The 18,317-nt window shown below is 47.5% G+C and overlaps 2 protein-coding genes across 2 annotated transcripts in view; both read left to right on the plus strand.

Moving 5' to 3' along the window:
• Window positions 1-2,409, plus strand: part of beta-PheRS (phenylalanine--tRNA ligase beta subunit) — a 4,004-nt gene extending 1,595 nt beyond the window's left edge. Inside the window, exons 7-16 of the mRNA XM_026816260.1 lie at window positions 6-61; window positions 153-310; window positions 371-440; window positions 516-782; window positions 857-1,036; window positions 1,101-1,481; window positions 1,549-1,629; window positions 1,694-1,786; window positions 1,858-2,137; window positions 2,212-2,409. Of these exons, the coding sequence (XP_026672061.1) occupies window positions 6-61; window positions 153-310; window positions 371-440; window positions 516-782; window positions 857-1,036; window positions 1,101-1,481; window positions 1,549-1,629; window positions 1,694-1,786; window positions 1,858-2,137; window positions 2,212-2,363 (1,718 nt within the window). The 3' untranslated portion in view covers window positions 2,364-2,409. The remainder of the gene's footprint in view (window positions 1-5; window positions 62-152; window positions 311-370; window positions 441-515; window positions 783-856; window positions 1,037-1,100; window positions 1,482-1,548; window positions 1,630-1,693; window positions 1,787-1,857; window positions 2,138-2,211) is intronic.
• A 90-nt stretch (window positions 2,410-2,499) lies between these two features.
• Window positions 2,500-18,261, plus strand: mask (multiple ankyrin repeats single KH domain). The gene is made up of 19 exons (XM_026816258.1): window positions 2,500-3,170; window positions 6,349-6,792; window positions 6,956-7,103; window positions 7,217-7,497; window positions 7,605-7,890; window positions 7,949-8,250; window positions 8,324-8,539; window positions 8,620-8,750; window positions 9,018-9,555; window positions 9,633-9,795; window positions 9,934-10,523; window positions 10,616-10,822; window positions 10,903-11,113; window positions 11,199-11,582; window positions 11,662-12,000; window positions 12,090-12,281; window positions 12,369-17,140; window positions 17,261-17,581; window positions 17,896-18,261. The coding sequence occupies exons 1-19, from the start codon at window positions 2,967-2,969 to the stop codon at window positions 17,917-17,919; spliced, it is 9,753 nt and encodes a 3,250-aa protein (XP_026672059.1). The 5' UTR covers window positions 2,500-2,966; the 3' UTR covers window positions 17,920-18,261.
• Window positions 18,262-18,317: the final 56 nt, after the last annotated feature.

Raw genomic sequence — 18,317 nt, forward strand, 5'->3', positions numbered from 1 at the left:
TTTAGCGGACGACGAATTTCAAAATTTATGTTTCGAGTTCGGATTAGAATTGGACGAAGTGGTATGAAACTTGTATTTTATTAATTAATTAAGGAATTAAAAACATTTTGTGGACTCATTCCCCGACTTATGCTATATCTAATCGTTTGTAGTTGACGGAAAAACAAATGATCGCTAAAGGGGGAGAACAGATCATGGATCAGGCGGAAACATCGGACGATATTATATATAAAATTGATATACCGGCAAACCGATACGATCTACTCTGTTTGGAGGGTCTGTCTCTTGGTCTACGTATATTTTTAAATCAGTACGTACATCGTCGAAACTTAAGACACGTGCCAGTATTTATATCGTTCCATTGATACAGATTAAGTGCACCGCGATACACGAAGATACTTCCAACTACGAATCAACAGAGGATCGTCATGACAAAGGAGGTACGCGATACTGTCTCTTTCGATCATCATTACGGTCAAGTGTTTAAGAACAATAATGGAAGGAATGAATTGCAGTGTCTCAAGATCAGAGGACACGTCGTCGCGGCCGTTTTACGGGATGTCACGTTTACGAAAGACACTTACAACAGTTTCATTGATCTCCAAGAAAAGTTACATCAAAATATAGGCAGGAAAAGAAGTTTGGTCTCGATTGGGACTCACGATCTGGATACCATCAAAGGGCCATTTTTATACGACGCGCGAAGCCCAAAAGACATCCGTTTCAAACCGCTTAACCAGGACAAAGAATATTCCGGAGATGAGATCATGAACTTATATGCCGTCGGTGGTTTTCTTTAAGTTAAGTTTGTAGCTTTGGCTCGAATTGAATTTCTATTAAAGGATTACGTTTTCAGAATCATGCGCAGCTGAAGCAGTACTTGCACATCATAAGGGACAGTCCAGTTTATCCCGTGGTCGAAGATAGCAACGGAACAGTGTTATCCCTGCCGCCGATCATCAACGGAGATCATTCGAAAATTACGCTCGACACTAAGAACGTATTTATCGAATGTACCGCGACTGACTTAACAAAGGTATAAACGAAGAAGGTGCGGCTAACGTCTGAGCTCGTAAGAAGGAGATGTGAACGATTTTCAGGCGAGGGTAGCATTGGACACGATAGTTTGCGCCTTTAGTCAATACTGTAAAGTAAAGTGTACGGTAGAAACGGTAGAAGTCGTGTATCCGAACGAACAAGTGTTTCGATATCCCGACTTGAAGTATAGAGACATAGAGATTGATTGTAACAAGGCGACGAGATACATCGGCATCGAACAAACGCCAAACGAGTTAGCTGATTTGCTTTCAAGGATGTCTTTGAAGACGTCCGTCAGGAATGGTACTAAATTGATCGTTCAAGTACCTCCGACGAGACACGACGTGATACATGACTGCGATATTTTCGAGGACATCGCTATAGCTTACGGGTACAACAAAATTCCAAAGACGTTACCGCGTTTGTCTACCACTGCCGAAGAGGTAAGAACTCGAACGACGACTATTTCAACGCTTCGCAGTCGAATAACACGTGTATTTTCGAATCTAGTTTCCGCTCAATAAATTATCCGATCAGTTGCGCATAGAATTGGCCTGCGCTGGATTTACGGAAGCATTGACTTTCTCGTTGGTACGTAACGATTCGTTTGATGGATTCGTTGTAATTGAATCAACTTTCTATTCTTTTTAAATAGTGTTCCCGCGAAGATGTAGCGGACAAGCTAGGCCGTAATTTGGCGGACGTACCGGTGGTCCACGTGTCCAATCCCAAGACGTTCGAATTTCAGGCATGTGCGAGATCAGATCAATTAAGTGACTGAACTATGGACCGTTCCATTATCGCCCGGTAACGTTACAGGTCGCGCGTACCACTTTACTACCAGGTTTACTGAAAACGTTAGCTTCGAATAAGAAGATGCCGCTTCCGTATAAATTGTTCGAGATCTCCGACGTTGTGTTAAAAGATAAGAACGTGGATGTTGGCGCGCGTAATCAGCGACGTTTGTGCGCTGTGTATTACAATAAATCGGACGGTTTCGAAGTGATCCATGGCCTATTAGACAGAGTGTTACAAATATTGGAAGTTCCGTGGTGCTACAATCAGAATACGGATGGATACTGCCTCCGTGCGATTGATGGTAAAGTTATCGCACTGACTCGAAGAACTCGCTTGGTTGTTCTAGCTTACAAACGTATTTCTTCTTTTCTCTAGATCCCGCTTTCTTCACCAATCGTTGCGCGGAGATATCGTGCTACGGAGAGGTGATCGGGAAGATGGGAGTTCTCCACCCAGATGTCATCTCGAAATTCGAATTAAACATGCCTTGTTCCGTGTTAGAAATCGACATTGAAACACTTTTGTAATGTTTTGATAAAAAGTAAAATAGTCGAACACGCGTTTAAATACACACGTCCCTGGCTTTTTCTTCAAATCCACTTTATCGTTGTTTGCAAATAGCCGATTAAAAATGCAGAAGACGTGTGCACGTGCCTATATCTAGCAGTATCTACGCGCACTTACGTAATGTAATTAAAAAAATAGTGGCTTTACCTCTTGTCGAATACCAATCGCATTCGATCGAACGATGACACTCGATTTAGCGATAGTCCGTTTTATTACGTCTAATTTAAAAGGGCAGTAGAACCCGCAGTTTATCGCGAGAGGGTGTGAGAGGGAAAAAGAGCGAGAGCGAGAGGGAGAGAGGACGGATTGAAATTACGCGCCGAGAGACGCGGTAAAGATGGCACGTCGAATCAAACGCGACGATATAGATACGTAAGTAGATGGTCGAAGAGGGATCTGGGCATGGGAGACTCGGTGTCGGCCATAGTAGAAATGGCGGGTGTTAGCTTACGTGAATGACGGCGATCGTGCTCGAGATTATTGTCGAAAAGCAAGTGTTCTGTGTGTGTTTCGCGGCACGGGAACGATACCTCAGTATCATATGATTCATCTGGAAGGTAAAAATGCAGAATGTAGCACAAGGAACGACCTCAGATAGTCAGAAGCACGAGAAATCAGCGAGCATTCACCACGATATTGGAAAGACGTCGTCGACTCCCCAGTCTTCGAACTCAAGCCCTACCAAGTCAGAGACCGAAACCTTCTCCGAGTTGCAGCCACGTTTTATGGCTGACTCGTCGGAGAGCGAGGAGGACAGTGGTTCTGAGGTAAATGACAGCGGCGAAAAAATCTGCCACGTCGTAAATATGATATTCGTTTGTTCGTCGTCGTCGTTCACCGTGCTGCAACTCATTGCAGGTTGAACGCACGCACGCACTTACTCACTCACTCGGATACTTACGCACGCACACGCACACGCATACTCGTTGTCGCTTCTGTCGTCTGTCCATCCAGTCATCGTTTTCCTCCTCCTCCTCCTCCTCCTCTTTACCTTCTCCTCTTTTTTTCTATTCATCTTACGTACTTGCTCTCGTTCTTTTACCAATTCTTCTTTATACGTTTTATCTACATCTATTTAAATAGATACAAAATGTACATATCACATTCGTGTACGTGCGAGTACACGCGCGCATACTGTACGACCACACATACCGCAAACAGAGCAAAAGGAAGAGAGAGAGAGAGCGAGGGAGAGAGTGAAGTGGGTGTGCGTATATAAGAGGGAAGGTAGAGAATGCGATACGTGTGTATGTGTGCATGTCCCTACGCTTTTTATCAAATCTGCTCGAGACGATATTAATCTCGTTTGACATTTCCCTAATATTACAACTTTATTATAGTTTCTCATTTCGCGATCCTTCGACATCATTACGGTGATGTACGTATCAGTTTCGTAACGTCAACGTACTCCGGACTCTCTTTATTCCTCCCATATACGCATGAACCTGCCATGTCCACGGTGAAATAGATGTTATGCCGAAGAATGAACCCGCACGTCCAGCGAGTGTAGAATCGTACGCGTTAAATATACTGATATCGTCGGTGGCATGTCGTCCTCGCGGAAAACAGCACGGCCATTACCGACGCCTGCATCCGTATTTCAATAAACGACGTACGCGTAATACTCGGTATACGAATGAACTATCAAACGAGATTTGTAAAATGAAAGAGAACGCTACGGTAATAACCATTTAATTCGATTCCGCGAAGGAGAGACGTTGCGATCCGTGGCTCGACCTGCTCGGCTGTTTAAACCAGTGCTACCACGAAACGAATTCTCTGCTGGTGTAAATGTTTTATCGTCGAGAAAAAGGAAAGAATGAGAAGGGATTTTACGCAGGGACCATTATATAATCATCAGAAATAAATGTTTACACGCGTTAATGACTGACCGATCGTCGAGGTGGATTGTTTGCGAAAAAAAGAGAGGAAGGTACGCGTATTCCGAAACGGACGTACAAATCTGCGTCGGTATTTAGAATTGCCTAGTGTTCGTCTACGTACCAGTTTGAACAATGCATATCTTTACGGTCCCAATGATCTATCTGCCGTAGGATTCGTTCAAATTTATTGACTGATATCGAGCTTCTCGCAGTTGACAAAGTACGCGCAAACTGTTCAACGAGTTATCCCATACTTTCGTTCATTTATTTTTATAATTATATTACTTAAAATAATCGAGATACGCGGGTACGCATTATACGTACGACGTACGAAGAGAACTTACACACGTATAAGCAAATAGTGGGTAAAACACTGTGATTAGTATATAGTTGCAGCGTATAATAATGAAGCGCGTGCGCACGCACGTGTATGTTTGTGTACATATATGCTTACGGCTTTAGCTTATATACGTATACCAGTGAACAAGCGTCTATGCATATATTTAGTAATATACACGAATGTACATGTATATCGCACGCATACGTATCTATTGTACAGCGAGCAAGTATATTTTTCGTTGCGGTAGTAGATGCCTATGTAGAATAATAGTAGCCGCACACCGAGCCACTCGTTTCTACATGTACACGCATACGTATACAATGTATTTTGTGTGTATGTGTGGCTATTTTATGTCCGCTTGCACTACGTCGTGCGCCACCCAGCGGAGTTCTCTTCGGCCGCGTTTCTCGAGTCGAGTTCGTGAGCCTGCTTCTCGTTTCTTCGCTCTTCTTTCACCCTACCCTTTAGACCCATCCATAAGTGTATTTCTTAGCTTGTTGCAACGTGGTGAACCCTCGCTGTCAACCAAATTTCAACTATATACTTGGCTCCGATCCCTGCCGGTTAGATACATACTTACTTACTTAGTTACTTACTTTACTTGCTCGCTCGCTCGCTCGTTCGCTCGCTCCTCGTCGTCTCTCCTGTGTGTCGCTCGTGTTCGTGGCGTGGACATTGTCGAAAGCAGAGCCACCATATTATTCTATATTCTATCAACTACGGTTCTTACACGGAGTTCTTTTTTTTTTCCACAACTTTTCATCATCCGAACGATTGTACCAATTATTTGGGACTCGCGATCGCAGTGGGCTTTCGCACGATACGTGAATACGATCAGTAAGATTTCTATTTTACTGTGTTTTCAAGAGGAAATAAACGGGACGCGAAGGTGTACACGTAGTGCACACAAGGAAGTGTCAGTTTCGTGTTTCGTCCTTCTTGGAATGGCTGCACATTCTTCTTATGTCTCTGTGTTGTTTGTTGGCGAGCGATTTTAAACGTGTTAGGAAGATACGACGATACTTTCATCTGCCTTCCGATTTACGTTTATGTCTCATCGGTTCCCACTCGTCGCAGGAGAGGATATGACCTCTACGCGAGATGTACGTACCAGTACCTACATACTATTTACCATTAACCCCTCCCGTTTGCGTTGTTCTTTCGACTTTTTATTTTCGATCAGATTCACCGAGAAATTTCATCGGGAACTCGCCACGCGTCACGGATCGTCGAACGAACGTATTTCCAATCTCTGTTTCCTTTCCTCGCTGTTCATTGTCTTCTCACCTTCCTCGCGACGATACTCCGGATAGTAACCTATGCCTGGCTGTTCCTTTGTACATTTGCACGTAACATGCGTATATTATATTAACGTTTGAACGCAATTTTTCTTCCACCGTGCCTCTCTGTCTTCCTTTCTCATTGTTCTGCCTGCCTTCCGACGACCAAGGTAACGGATATTCGATATTCGAACAACTTGAATCACCGTTACAAAAGGTTTCTATGCCGGTGACAAATTTGTGACAAATTAACCAGCATGGACTATTCGTGTACCCATAAATATAAATAAATAAAACCTACCCTGTCTTCGTGCGATGCGTATACGTTTATGTGAACAGAGAGAATGTTTCATTTGTGTCAGAAGTGATTGTATTTGATAACTCTATGCAAAGATGGAGAGAAACATTTATTCAAGATACGTTTGTCGTTAACTATTCGCAGGTGGAGTGTTTCCCAATCGATCAGGTTGAATTAGACGAAGGTCATCATTTAGAGTCATCCAAGTTTCTGTTAACCTCGGAAGATCCAGAGAGATCGGTGGACCCTGAAACTCAGGCTCGATTAGAAGCACTGCTGGAAGTAGCTGGTATTGGCAAGTTGTCATCGGGCGATGGGAAGCACTTGCCTGATCACGAAGTGCTCCGTCGCTTAACATCTAGTGTTTCTTGTGCATTAGATGAAGCAGCAGCTGCGTTAACTCGTATGCGCAGCGATAATCCACGCACACAAAACGAAAAGCGCTCTCTCGTAGAGGCTTGCACTGACGGCGACGTAGGTACTGTCAGAAAATTATTAACAGAAGGACGCAGCGTTCACGAAACTACAGAGGAGGGAGAGAGTTTGCTCTCTCTCGCCTGCTCAGCCGGATACTACGAACTTGCTCAGGTTTTACTTTCGTTTCATCTTACTCCTTACTTGAATCAGAAAATTTTCGAGCCCGCTCTCTACAACGTTAATAATTGCCATTCGAGTAGCTAACGAGCAACGTTTCGTTCGTCCAAGTTCCTCGATCGTTACACGAATAGTTATACTCTGTTGCGATACACAGGTACTTCTGGCGATGAGTGCAAATGTAGAAGATCGTGGCATAAAGGGGGACTGTACCCCTTTAATGGAAGCTGCCAGTGCGGGGCACGTAGACGTCGTAAGCTTGCTTATTGCTCACGGAGCTGATGTCAATGCTCAATCTACTTCAGGTACAAAACGTTCTTTAAGTCCTTTCTCGAAAGATATACTCGAATATTCGTGTCACGACCGGACCGAGGACTTTAACGCGAATTGGTTTGATGAATGAACGATCGTGTCGCAGGTAACACACCCCTTATGTATGGCTGCGCGGGTGGTCACGAGGAGGTAGTGCGAGTATTGTTGGAAGCAGGTGCCAATGTGGAAGATCACAACGAGAATGGTCATACTCCGTTAATGGAAGCAGCTAGCGCTGGCCATGTTCCAGTAGCCAAGATCTTGCTGGAACATGGTGCCGGTATTAATACTCACTCGAACGAATTCAAAGAATCCGCGTTAACCCTGGCTTGTTACAAAGGACACTTGGAGATGGTCCGCTTCTTGTTGGAAGCCGGCGCTGATCAGGTATCCGTCACGAAACGCAGTCGTAACAAAGACATCTCGTGGAAATGTTTTCTTAATCTTAAGCCTTGATCGAGGTAATAATTGATTTTACGCGATCGATTCGATAGGAGCACAAAACTGATGAAATGCACACTGCCCTTATGGAAGCATCGATGGACGGTCACGTAGAAGTAGCTCGTTTATTGTTAGATTCGGGTGCGCAGGTGAATATGCCAACGGACAGTTTCGAATCTCCGTTGACTCTGGCCGCGTGCGGCGGCCACGTCGATCTGGCTATGCTCCTGATCGAGCGAGGGGCTAACATCGAGGAGGTAAACGACGAAGGTTATACGCCGTTGATGGAAGCTGCGCGCGAGGGGCACGAAGAAATGGTGGCGTTGCTTTTGAGCCAAGGTACGCGTCGGGTTCGACTAGTTCCTTTCGATTTGCTAAACAGAGTATGGAATTGCAGGAGCTAATATCAATGCTCAAACGGAGGAGACCCAAGAAACAGCGCTTACGTTGGCCTGTTGCGGCGGTTTTCTCGAGGTCGCTGATTTTCTGATCAAAGCGGGAGCCGACATCGAGTTAGGTGCCTCGACTCCTCTGATGGAAGCCGCGCAGGAAGGCCACTTGGAGCTCGTTCGTTATCTACTTGAATCTGCTGCGGACGTTCACGCTCAAACGCAAACCGGGGATTCGGCACTGACGTACGCCTGCGAGAACGGTCACACCGACGTAGCGGATCTTTTACTGCAGTACGGTGGTGACTTGGTACGTTACGGTAGAATCGAAGTTACATTTACTACGAATAGGATCTACATGTGTTCTCGTTCTGATTTCGTAGGAGCACGAATCTGAGGGAGGAAGGACACCGTTGATGAAGGCGTGTAGAGCCGGCCATCTCTGTACGGTTCAGTTTCTTATATCGAAACGCGCCGATGTTAACAGGCAGACAACGAATAATGATCATACACCCCTTTCGCTGGCTTGCGCCGGCGGACACCTCGCAGTCGTCGAACTGTTGCTTGCACAGTCTGCGAGTCCGTTTCATAAATTGAAGGTGCGTGCTCCGCGGTCGACTCTCCTCCGATCCCTTTACCGTCTGCGCAAGCATCATCATTTGCCTCTCATTTTTTATAGGACAATTCAACGATGTTGATAGAAGCTGCGAAGGGTGGCCATACCAGTGTAGTACAACTCTTGTTGGACTATCCTCATAGTATTATGATGAGCACACCACATAATACGACACCTACACCTATGTTGCTACCACAACAACAACAACAGCAGCAACAACAGCCGCAGCCGCAGCAGCAGCAACAACAACAGCAGCAGCAACAACAACAACAACAGCAGCAACAACAACAACAACAACAGCAGCAGCAACAACAACAACAACAGCAGCAGCAGCAGCAGCAACAACAACAACAACAACAACAGCAGCAACAACAGCCGCAGCCGCAGCAGCAGCAACAACAACAGCAGCAACAGCAACAACAACAACAACAACAGCAGCAGCAGCAACAACAACAACAACAACAGCAACAACAACAACAACAACAACAACAACAACAACAACAACAACAACAGCAGCAGCAGCAGCAGCAGCAGCAACAACAGCAGCAGCAGCAGCAGCAGCAGCAGCAGCAGCAGCAGCAGCACATAGTCCATCAACAACATGTGCCCCATCAACAGCATACATCGACGCAACCTCAGCCACAACAACAACAGCATGCTGCGGATCAATCGCAAATTCAAAATCTTCCACCTAAACATAACACGCAAAAATCATTGTTAAGAAAGAATCGATCTGTAACCATGATGCCCGATATGAGTTTAACTTCTGCGGAGGCGCAACAAGTTCGATCTCAGCCCGCAGGAGAGTCGATCGTGACAACTAAGGACGACACGAATATTCTGGACAAGGGTAGTGGAGGATTTACAAATCTCTCAGAACCTAACATTAGTCTCAGCCCTGCTCCAGCGCCGACACCAGGATTAAATCTCACCGAGAACCGAAAGAACACTCGGCAGGAGCAGATTCTTCATAAGCAACAAATTCTCGAGGAACTACAGGTACTTACTTCCGTTAAATCCCGAGGCAATTTGTTTCCCAGCGATTCGATTAAACGTTTTTCAATGTATACCTTCAGAGGGTAGAGAGAGAACTTCAAATAAAGGGCGCGGGACACTTGTTCTCCGCTTCAAGAAATTCAGTCGTCACTCAGCAACAGCAACCGCAACAGCAACAGCAGCCACCGCAACAGCAGCAGCAACAGCAAGAGGACTCTAATAAAGCGGATGCGTTGTCACCAGGTAAATTAAACGATAATCTTCATAAGAGCACGATATAAATTGATACGGTTAACTGTATCATCTCGATTTACGATTTGTTCATCTTCGTATCCTCCGCAAGAGTAATTCTTAATTGCGATCTGTGTTCTCAATTGAAAGGTTTAGTTTGCAGTACAACCGGCATGCCTGGAAATTTGTTGACTCATCAAGATGCGATGTCCTTGTATAGTGCATTTCTGGCAGGGAAACGAGCGAAAGAAGCTCAGCTAGCGTTCGAGATGTCTGAAAATTTTCCTACGACAAACGCTTTCCCTAATTCTCCTCCGCTGACGACGTTACCCGCCGTTACGTCTGTTCCCCTGCTTACTTCTACGACATCCTCGACGACCATGCCAAGTCCTCCGAGCATATCGACGCCACCCACTGTCATGGCTATTTCCCAACCGATTACCGCGAGCAGTGACGTTAGCCAAAGCACCGCTATAAACGATCGACCGAAAGCGAAACCTGTCTCTAAGAAGGAGGGTAAAAATGTCCGAAAAGCTTCATCGAACGTCATGGGTGGGAAGCTGTCGCAACAGCAACAACAGCAGCTGCAACAACAGCAGCAACAGCAGCAGCAAGCTAACTTGATGGCTGGCCTGCAGCAACAGTACCAGCAAAAACGACAGCATACTTATCAAGTTCAACAGGTACACCAGATGCAGCAGCTCAATCAGCAGTTACAGTTACAACTGGATCAAGTGCAGGTTCGTCGTTCCTTCCCTTTACTTTCGTCACTTTTCCTACGCTCCTCGTTTTTACTCTCTTGGTTAAGTTACGATAATATATTTCTGTTTAGGTACAACAGCAGCAGCAGCAGCAGCAACAACCGCAAGTTCAACAGCAACAACAACAGCAGCCGCAGCAGTTGCAGCCGCAGTTACAGCCACAGCAATCGCAGACGCAGCAGCAGACAGTAGTCGCTGCTAACGGAAATAACATACTTATGCCTACCCAGCTGATATCGCATCTTCATCCCACTCATACTCATCATCTGCACGACCAGGTAATTGCAGGCTACTTATTCCTATTCGTCAATGTACGAACCGTCAAATTATTATTAAAAAAACTAATATATATCTGCAGCAAGCGACTCAGCAAAATTTAACGGAACAGGGAGATCCAGAGTTAGCGAGATTACATCGCGACGGAGCTTGTCCGTTTGTTGCCGCAGCTCAAAAAGCAAAGGCTCTTTGTACCAGCGAAAGTGTCATTAAGTTAGAGGATGGTACGCATATACCCTTGGACGACGCTTTCGAAATATTTCGATCTATCAGTTTCGACGATACTGTCGATGGTAAATATTTATAAAGAACATCACTGATCATCCGCTTGTTCCTTTGTATTTAATTGATACATGATAACCCGTTATGTTGAAGTAGCAACAGAGGATCAAGAGAAGCTCGAGTCGAAAAGATTAGAGATTTCTAATAGTAAGGATTCTCAACAACCGCAACCGCAGCAACATCAGCAGCAACAGCAGCAATTGCAAACCACTCAGATCGTTCAGCAAACGACCAGTCCTTACGCGTCTCAAGAGTATTTTACTAATCCTGTGTTACCCACTTTACCTTCGCTTCAAGTGACCAGCGCCGATGCTCAAATTCAAGCCGACGTTCCGACAGGTTTACAGTTAACCGGTACGCAAACTCTGCAAAACCAAACGCTTAAAGATCGTTTCGAATTGGAAGAACTCCAAGCGGGATATCTCGACGGTTTCCGATGCCATTTTCAACCGCAACTACTGCTCCAACCTTCTCAAATAAGTAAGTCGACGTTTTGTTCGATCGGCTTAAAACCGTGCGGATGCACGAAATTGGTGATAACGTTTTCATCTGTGATTAGCATTTCCCACGCAAGCTTTGCCAACCGTGACCGAAGCAACAGGAATAATAGATAATGTACCCCATCAAACGAACGGCTATGCTCAACCAACGGCTTGCAGCACTAATCAGGTCCAAGTGGCGACCCAAACCCAAGCACCAGCGGCGACGACAGCGGCGACGACCGTCGCCCCGGACAAAAAACAAGTTTACACCACGCCTTCGACGGGTAAAGGGAAGAAGGGCCGTTATCCGCTTTTATCTCAACAATCGTCTTGTCAGCAGCAACAGCAGGCGGCTAACACTCAACAACAGACTCCGAGTTTCCCCAGTCAGAACTATCAGTTGGATCCGACGACAGGTAAGAGGCGATCCAATTGCATCCGTCGACAAATCGTAAACTACGCACCGTCTCTCGAGTTTATAATCGGTGATCGCTCATTTCGTTAGTCGCTGGACAATATACAACGGGCGTCCCAACAGTCGGAGGTTACACTACTAGTCAAGTACCACCTGCACCATTTTCTTGCATGGACGTGGATTCTGAAACGGACAGTAATCATGACACGGCTCTCACCTTGGCATGCGCTGGCGGACACGAGGAGCTCGTTGAACTTCTGTTGAGCCGTGGTGCAGACATAGGTACGTTCCATTTCCTGTCTTATACGCGCGCGTGTACAACCGGCATCGATCATGTATGTACGAAATATAATTTGTAATATTTTCCAGAGCATAGAGATAAGAAGGGATTCACCCCGCTAATTTTGGCAGCGACAGCTGGCCATCAAAAAGTAGTAGAGATCCTTCTGAACCACGGAGCGGATATAGAGGCTCAGTCCGAACGTACCAAGGATACGCCCCTGTCACTTGCCTGTAGCGGCGGTAGATACGAAGTGGTAGAGTTGCTACTTAATCGAGGCGCTAACAAAGAACATCGCAACGTTTCCGATTACACGCCTTTGAGCCTCGCAGCGTCCGGTGGATACGTTAATATAATCAAGCTTCTCCTTAGTCACGGTGCTGAGATCAATTCCCGAACAGGCTCGAAGTTAGGTATCTCGCCGCTGATGCTGGCTGCTATGAACGGTCACGTCGCGGCGGTGAAATTGTTGTTAGACATGGGTAGTGACATCAACGCTCAAATAGAAACGAATCGCAATACGGCGCTTACGTTGGCATGTTTTCAAGGAAGACACGAGGTGGTCAGCCTCCTCCTCGATCGTAAAGCTAACGTGGAACATCGAGCTAAGACGGGACTGACACCGTTGATGGAGGCAGCCAGCGGCGGATACGTAGAAGTTGGACGCGTTCTACTTACCAAAGGAGCGGACGTGAACGCCACTCCGGTCCCATCGTCTCGCGATACTGCCCTCACGATCGCCGCTGACAAAGGACACTGCCGTTTCGTAGAATTACTGTTGTCGCGAGGGACGCAAGTGGAGGTAAAGAACAAGAAGGGGAACAGTCCGTTATGGTTGGCTGCTAACGGTGGACATTTGAACGTTGTCGATCTGCTGTACCACGCGAATGCGGACATAGATTCGCAGGATAATCGTAAGGTCTCTTGTTTGATGGCCGCTTTTCGTAAGGGGCACATCAAAGTGGTGAAGTGGATGGTAAATCACGTCACTCAATTTCCGAGCGATCAAGAAATGACAAGATATATCGCCACAGTCAGCGATAAGGAGCTGTTAGAGAAGTGTCACGAGTGCGTGAAGGTGATACGAGCAGCGAAGGAGACTCAAGCGGCGAAAGCGAACAAGAACGCGACGATACTGTTGGAGGAACTCGATATGGAGAAGACCAGAGAGGAGTCGAAGAAAGCGGCGGCTGCTCGTAGGCGGGAGCGAAAGAAAAAGAAGAAACTCGAGAAGAAAGAGGAGAAACGTAAGTTGCACGAGGAGTATAAGAAAAGTACAAGCGAGACGAATTACGAAGATAAGGAGGAGAACGGGAAGAAGTCTGGGGACGAGGACTGCGACAGGGCGGAGGACAGTGAACACGAAACCGGGGACGGTAGCGAGAGGATGGACAGTATGCCATCGCCGGTCAACAGAAGCCCGGAAGATCCGGACAGAGAGGAGGGCGATAGTGGAATCGATGCGAACAGCCAGGGCAGCTGTAGTAGCAACGACGTGAAAGCTAGAGAGAAAAAGAAAGAGAAGAAGAAGAAAAAGTCTGTCAATTCTACCAACAGCAGCAATGAGAAGGATACATCTCCGCAGAGATCGCCAAAAACTGTTGGTATGCAGAGCAACACCAACTTGCCACAAAATTCCATTACACCGACCAAGGCTCAGAACAACAACGCGTCGGAAAAGAGAATCATGATCAACGTCGCCAATACCACCGTGCCCGTGTCTACGACGTCTGTCACGATGACTTCTAGGTCTAGTGCGAACGTAAATTGCACCGAGCGTAAACTGAAAGGTCAGTTGGTATTCGAATCGTCGAGACACCCTGCCGATAGAGAGGATTTCGAAGCGACCGGAAACGAGACGTATACTCCGGGTAAAGGGAAAAAATCTTACGTCAATCAGTATGACGGCGATGCGTTGAACACTTCGACGAAGACGAGTAACGCTGCCAGCCCGAAGCAGAACGGCAAGCGCGAAGAAGGCTGGAAAGAAGTAGTGCGAAAAGGACAATCCGACGATTCTGGAAGATTCATGAATTCACCGTTCCGCTCGAAGAAAGTTTCTGTACCACCGAACGCTATTAGCCGCGTAATCGGAAGGGGTGGAAGCAACATAAACGCGATCAGGGGTGCAACGGGGGCGCACATTGAAGTGGAGAAACAGAGCAAGTGTCAGGGCGAACGAATAATCACAATCAAAGGGTCGTCCGACGCGACGAAGCAGGCTCACACGTTGATAGCCGCTCTCATCAAAGATCCCGACGTCGATATACTTCAAATGCTTCCAAAATCAAAGTTGACGGTCGTTACAACTTCCTCCTGGGACAAGACTGTTTCCACGATTGCCTCGAGCAAAGCGAAGTTGGGTCCGATAAGCAAACCGCCGAGTTTGACGTCTAGTTCCAATAGCACGCAGATCAATAAGTCTAATTATACGTCCGGAGTACCCACCGTCAATCAATTGATCCCGCTTCGATCTTCGTCCAGCATCAAACTCGCTGGAGCATTCCCGACACCTTTACCACGCGCGACAGCACCCAGACTCGTAGCCGCAGCCGAGAAACGAGCACAAGCCGTAGCGGCGCAGATGGCTTCGTCGTCGAACACTAAAACAACGATGTCGTATACGAGCGCGATCATGACCGCTGGACGAGCGACGAAAATCGTAACGACGAGCACCACGCAAACGTTTGCAGCCAAGCTGTCCGAAATCACTGCCTCGACGCATACATCCACCACTGTGATGCAATCCACTCACACCACGGTGAACAAGCAAAAATCGTTGCAAGCGAACACGGTGACCGTCGTGTCAGCCACGGCCGCGGCAGTGGCCCAGACCTCGTCTCAGCAACAGTCCGTAGTCACTACATCGCCAAAACACTGCCGACCACTGCCTACTTTGTCTGCCCCGCCAACTATTGTCTCTCACTATTCCGGAAAGTCTACTTATTCCCCCGGCTCGAACCCAGCGGCGATGTCGCCGGCAACGAGCACGGTAGTCGCCTACTGCTCGGAGAACTCCGCCGTTGCTTCGACGTGCACGAATTCGATGTCACGTGTAAGCCCGTCGCCTCCCATAGTTTCGTCGCAATGTCAGCAGCAGCCACAGCACCAACATCAGCAACAGCAGCCACAACCACAGCCACAGTACCAACACCAACAGCCGCAGCAGCAACAACAGCAGCCACAACAGCAGCCACAGCAACATCAACATCAACAACCTCGTAGCTCGACACCCGTTTCGTCGTCGATTCAAGAACAGCAGCAACAGCAACAGCAGCAGCTGCAACAACAACAACAACAACAACAACAACAACAACAACAACAACAGCAGCAGCAGCAGCATCAGCAACAGCAACAGCAGCAAACGAATACGACGCCTCTCGAGTATTCCTTGTTCAATGATAGTTTTACGAAAGTCACTCAGCAGTCGATGTGGGGCGATCGAGAAAACGAATCTCAAAAGGGTATGAATTTCGCGACCGTAGCTGGAGGTGGAGGAGTCTCCGTGAACATATCGGGCTCGACCTCGTCCAAGTTCATAGACAGCGTTCCACCGCAGGTGGACGCCTCGAAGGCTCCCGGATATCGAGGAGCGACGATGTGTTCTCCCGTCTCGAGTAAATCGAACAATACGACAAACACGAACGCGACAGTGGTTAGCATAGGAAGCGGCGTATCGAATTCGGGTCACACACCTATCCAACCGTCACAGTTTCAATCATCTGGAAATTACGGAGAGCCGCATCATCTCTCGAACAAGCCTCCCGGTAGCTTGGCCGTGGCGCGACCGGTAATCCCGCAGCAGAGCATGGAGATGGGTACTGCCATGGGGGCACAGTTCAGCAGGCCGGTGTTTCAAGGGGAATTGACGGGGACACGGAACGCGGCCACGCACGTGAATCAAGCACACGCAATAGCTACATCGCAGACCTTGGACGTGGGTCTGTTCAAAGGAAACAACGTCGGTGGTTACGAGCATCCGAGCGTAAATTCGAGCTTGTTGAAAATGGTGCCGAACGAGGGACAGGCTCATCCTCTTCTACCTTTCCACGCCCATATGCAGAATTTCACGCAAACGATATCGGCGCCATCCGCGTCGGCGAACACGACTGTCAGCATGTCCAGATTGAATCCGAGAGCACCCGATTTCTCCAGTTCCCTGCATCTGAACAGCAAGCCGCAGGTGACGATGTTCAACGCGGCGTCGGCAGCTGCTGCGGCGGCAGCGGCAGCGGCTGGAATGCACCCGAACATGTTCGCCACAGTGCCACCACCTCCTCCGTCCGCGATCCAGACTAACAATCTGGCGATGCTTGGAAATTTTCCTCTAGGAAAGTATCAGGCACCGTCTCGAAACACTCCTGGCAACACCGGTATCTCGGCTAACGGTCAAACTCGCTGGCCGTTCGCTCCGCCGGCGCCCCACAACAATTACCCGCAGCCCCATCAAGATCCGATGATCGGACAGATCGGTTTCTCCAACCACTTAGCGAACATGACCGCGCAATCTGGTAGCATCGACCTGATCACTAGTCTAGAGAACGGCGGTTCGCCGGCTATATCGCCTTCGTCGCCGGCGCAAGTGGCTCAGGAGATGAGCCAGCTGAAGATGGAGGATCGAAAGGTGCCGCGGCCGATCGGTACCGAGCGGGCATGGAAGAATTACGCGACGGCAGGGATGGGACCAGGCGGCGACGCCGATTCCATCAATTGGATGCTGAGCAACGAAAAACTCGTTGGATCTTGGGCGAGCTTGGCGCCGGGAATGGACAGGCATCCGATGTATCGATCTAACGCCACTTACAATCGTATATCCAACGTTGACGCCGAGCTTCATCAGATGATGGAATCCTCTTTTCAGGTAGAATCTTTCGCACGTTCTGCACGCCCGATTTTCTTCTTTGAGAACCCCCCCGAGTTTTCCCGCGCGTTATCTCGCGTCGGACCAACGCATTTTAGAGATTTGATCCGATGTACGTAGGGCCATGTGGATACCCAACAGCAACAGCAGCAGCAACAACAGCAAGCGTCACAACAGCAGCAGCAACAACAGCAAGCGTCGCAGCAGCAGCAACAGCAGCAGCAACAGCAACAGCAGCAGCAACAACAACAGCAGCAACAGCAGCAGCAGGCCTTCCCTAACGGGAGCGCGACTGCTCTCTCGCTGATGCCAGGGCTGACGCTGTTGCCGGGACAATTTGGAACGCCAACATTGACGGAAATTCCTCCTAATAACGAGGGGAACAAAATGGATCCACCAGCGTGGGGAATACCTGACGCCGTGCAAGACAAGCAGCATCCGGTATGGTACACCTTACACTTCTGAATACGTTAAATTCATGATTGAGAATACTCCTTTCCTCTCGTATATGTTATCAGCTGTTCTGCTTTTATACTCGCTGTTGAGAGGGCGAATGTTTAATCAAACGGCGTACGTTATCGGGACGATGGTATCGTTCAACGTTCGTCGAACGGAATCCTCCTTCTTTACAATTAATTCGTTATCGTATTTTCCTTTACTCGTACCGTTAGTTTCTCTTATCCTGTCTTGCGCGTCGAGGTACACGCACTCGGATCGCTACGCGGTTACATCGTAAATGAACCCTTTGATTGCAGGCATGGAATAAGTGGACTCACTAAGACGGAACGAAATAGGTAGAAAGAGAATAAAAAACTGATAGCGAAGGCGGCTCGGCTTTCGCTACCTGGATGATAACGGAATAGAAACCTGGAGCTTGATGTAGTAAATAGATGAAACTGGACCTTGAGGCATTGGTTTTTAGACAATTAAATTACGTCATTTATCCTAATTGTATCAATCGCAACGCAGATACGACTATTATTTGTCACGTTAGTTGATAAGGCGGTAAATTCTTACTACAACTTATTACTATTGCCTAGTGGTAGTACGCGATATAAATAATTACTGAATTCGACGTGAAACGAGAAGATGTTCATAAGGAATGAGAGAAAGATGAAAAAGATGAAAACGAGACGAATGATACGAAGAGAGGGGAAGGTAGTAGTAGGGCAAATGA

This window comes from Ceratina calcarata, unplaced genomic scaffold (assembly GCF_001652005.2).
Source record: "Ceratina calcarata isolate Rehan_Ccalc_2016 unplaced genomic scaffold, ASM165200v1 scaffold50.2, whole genome shotgun sequence".
Lineage (NCBI taxonomy): Eukaryota > Metazoa > Arthropoda > Insecta > Hymenoptera > Apidae > Ceratina > Ceratina calcarata.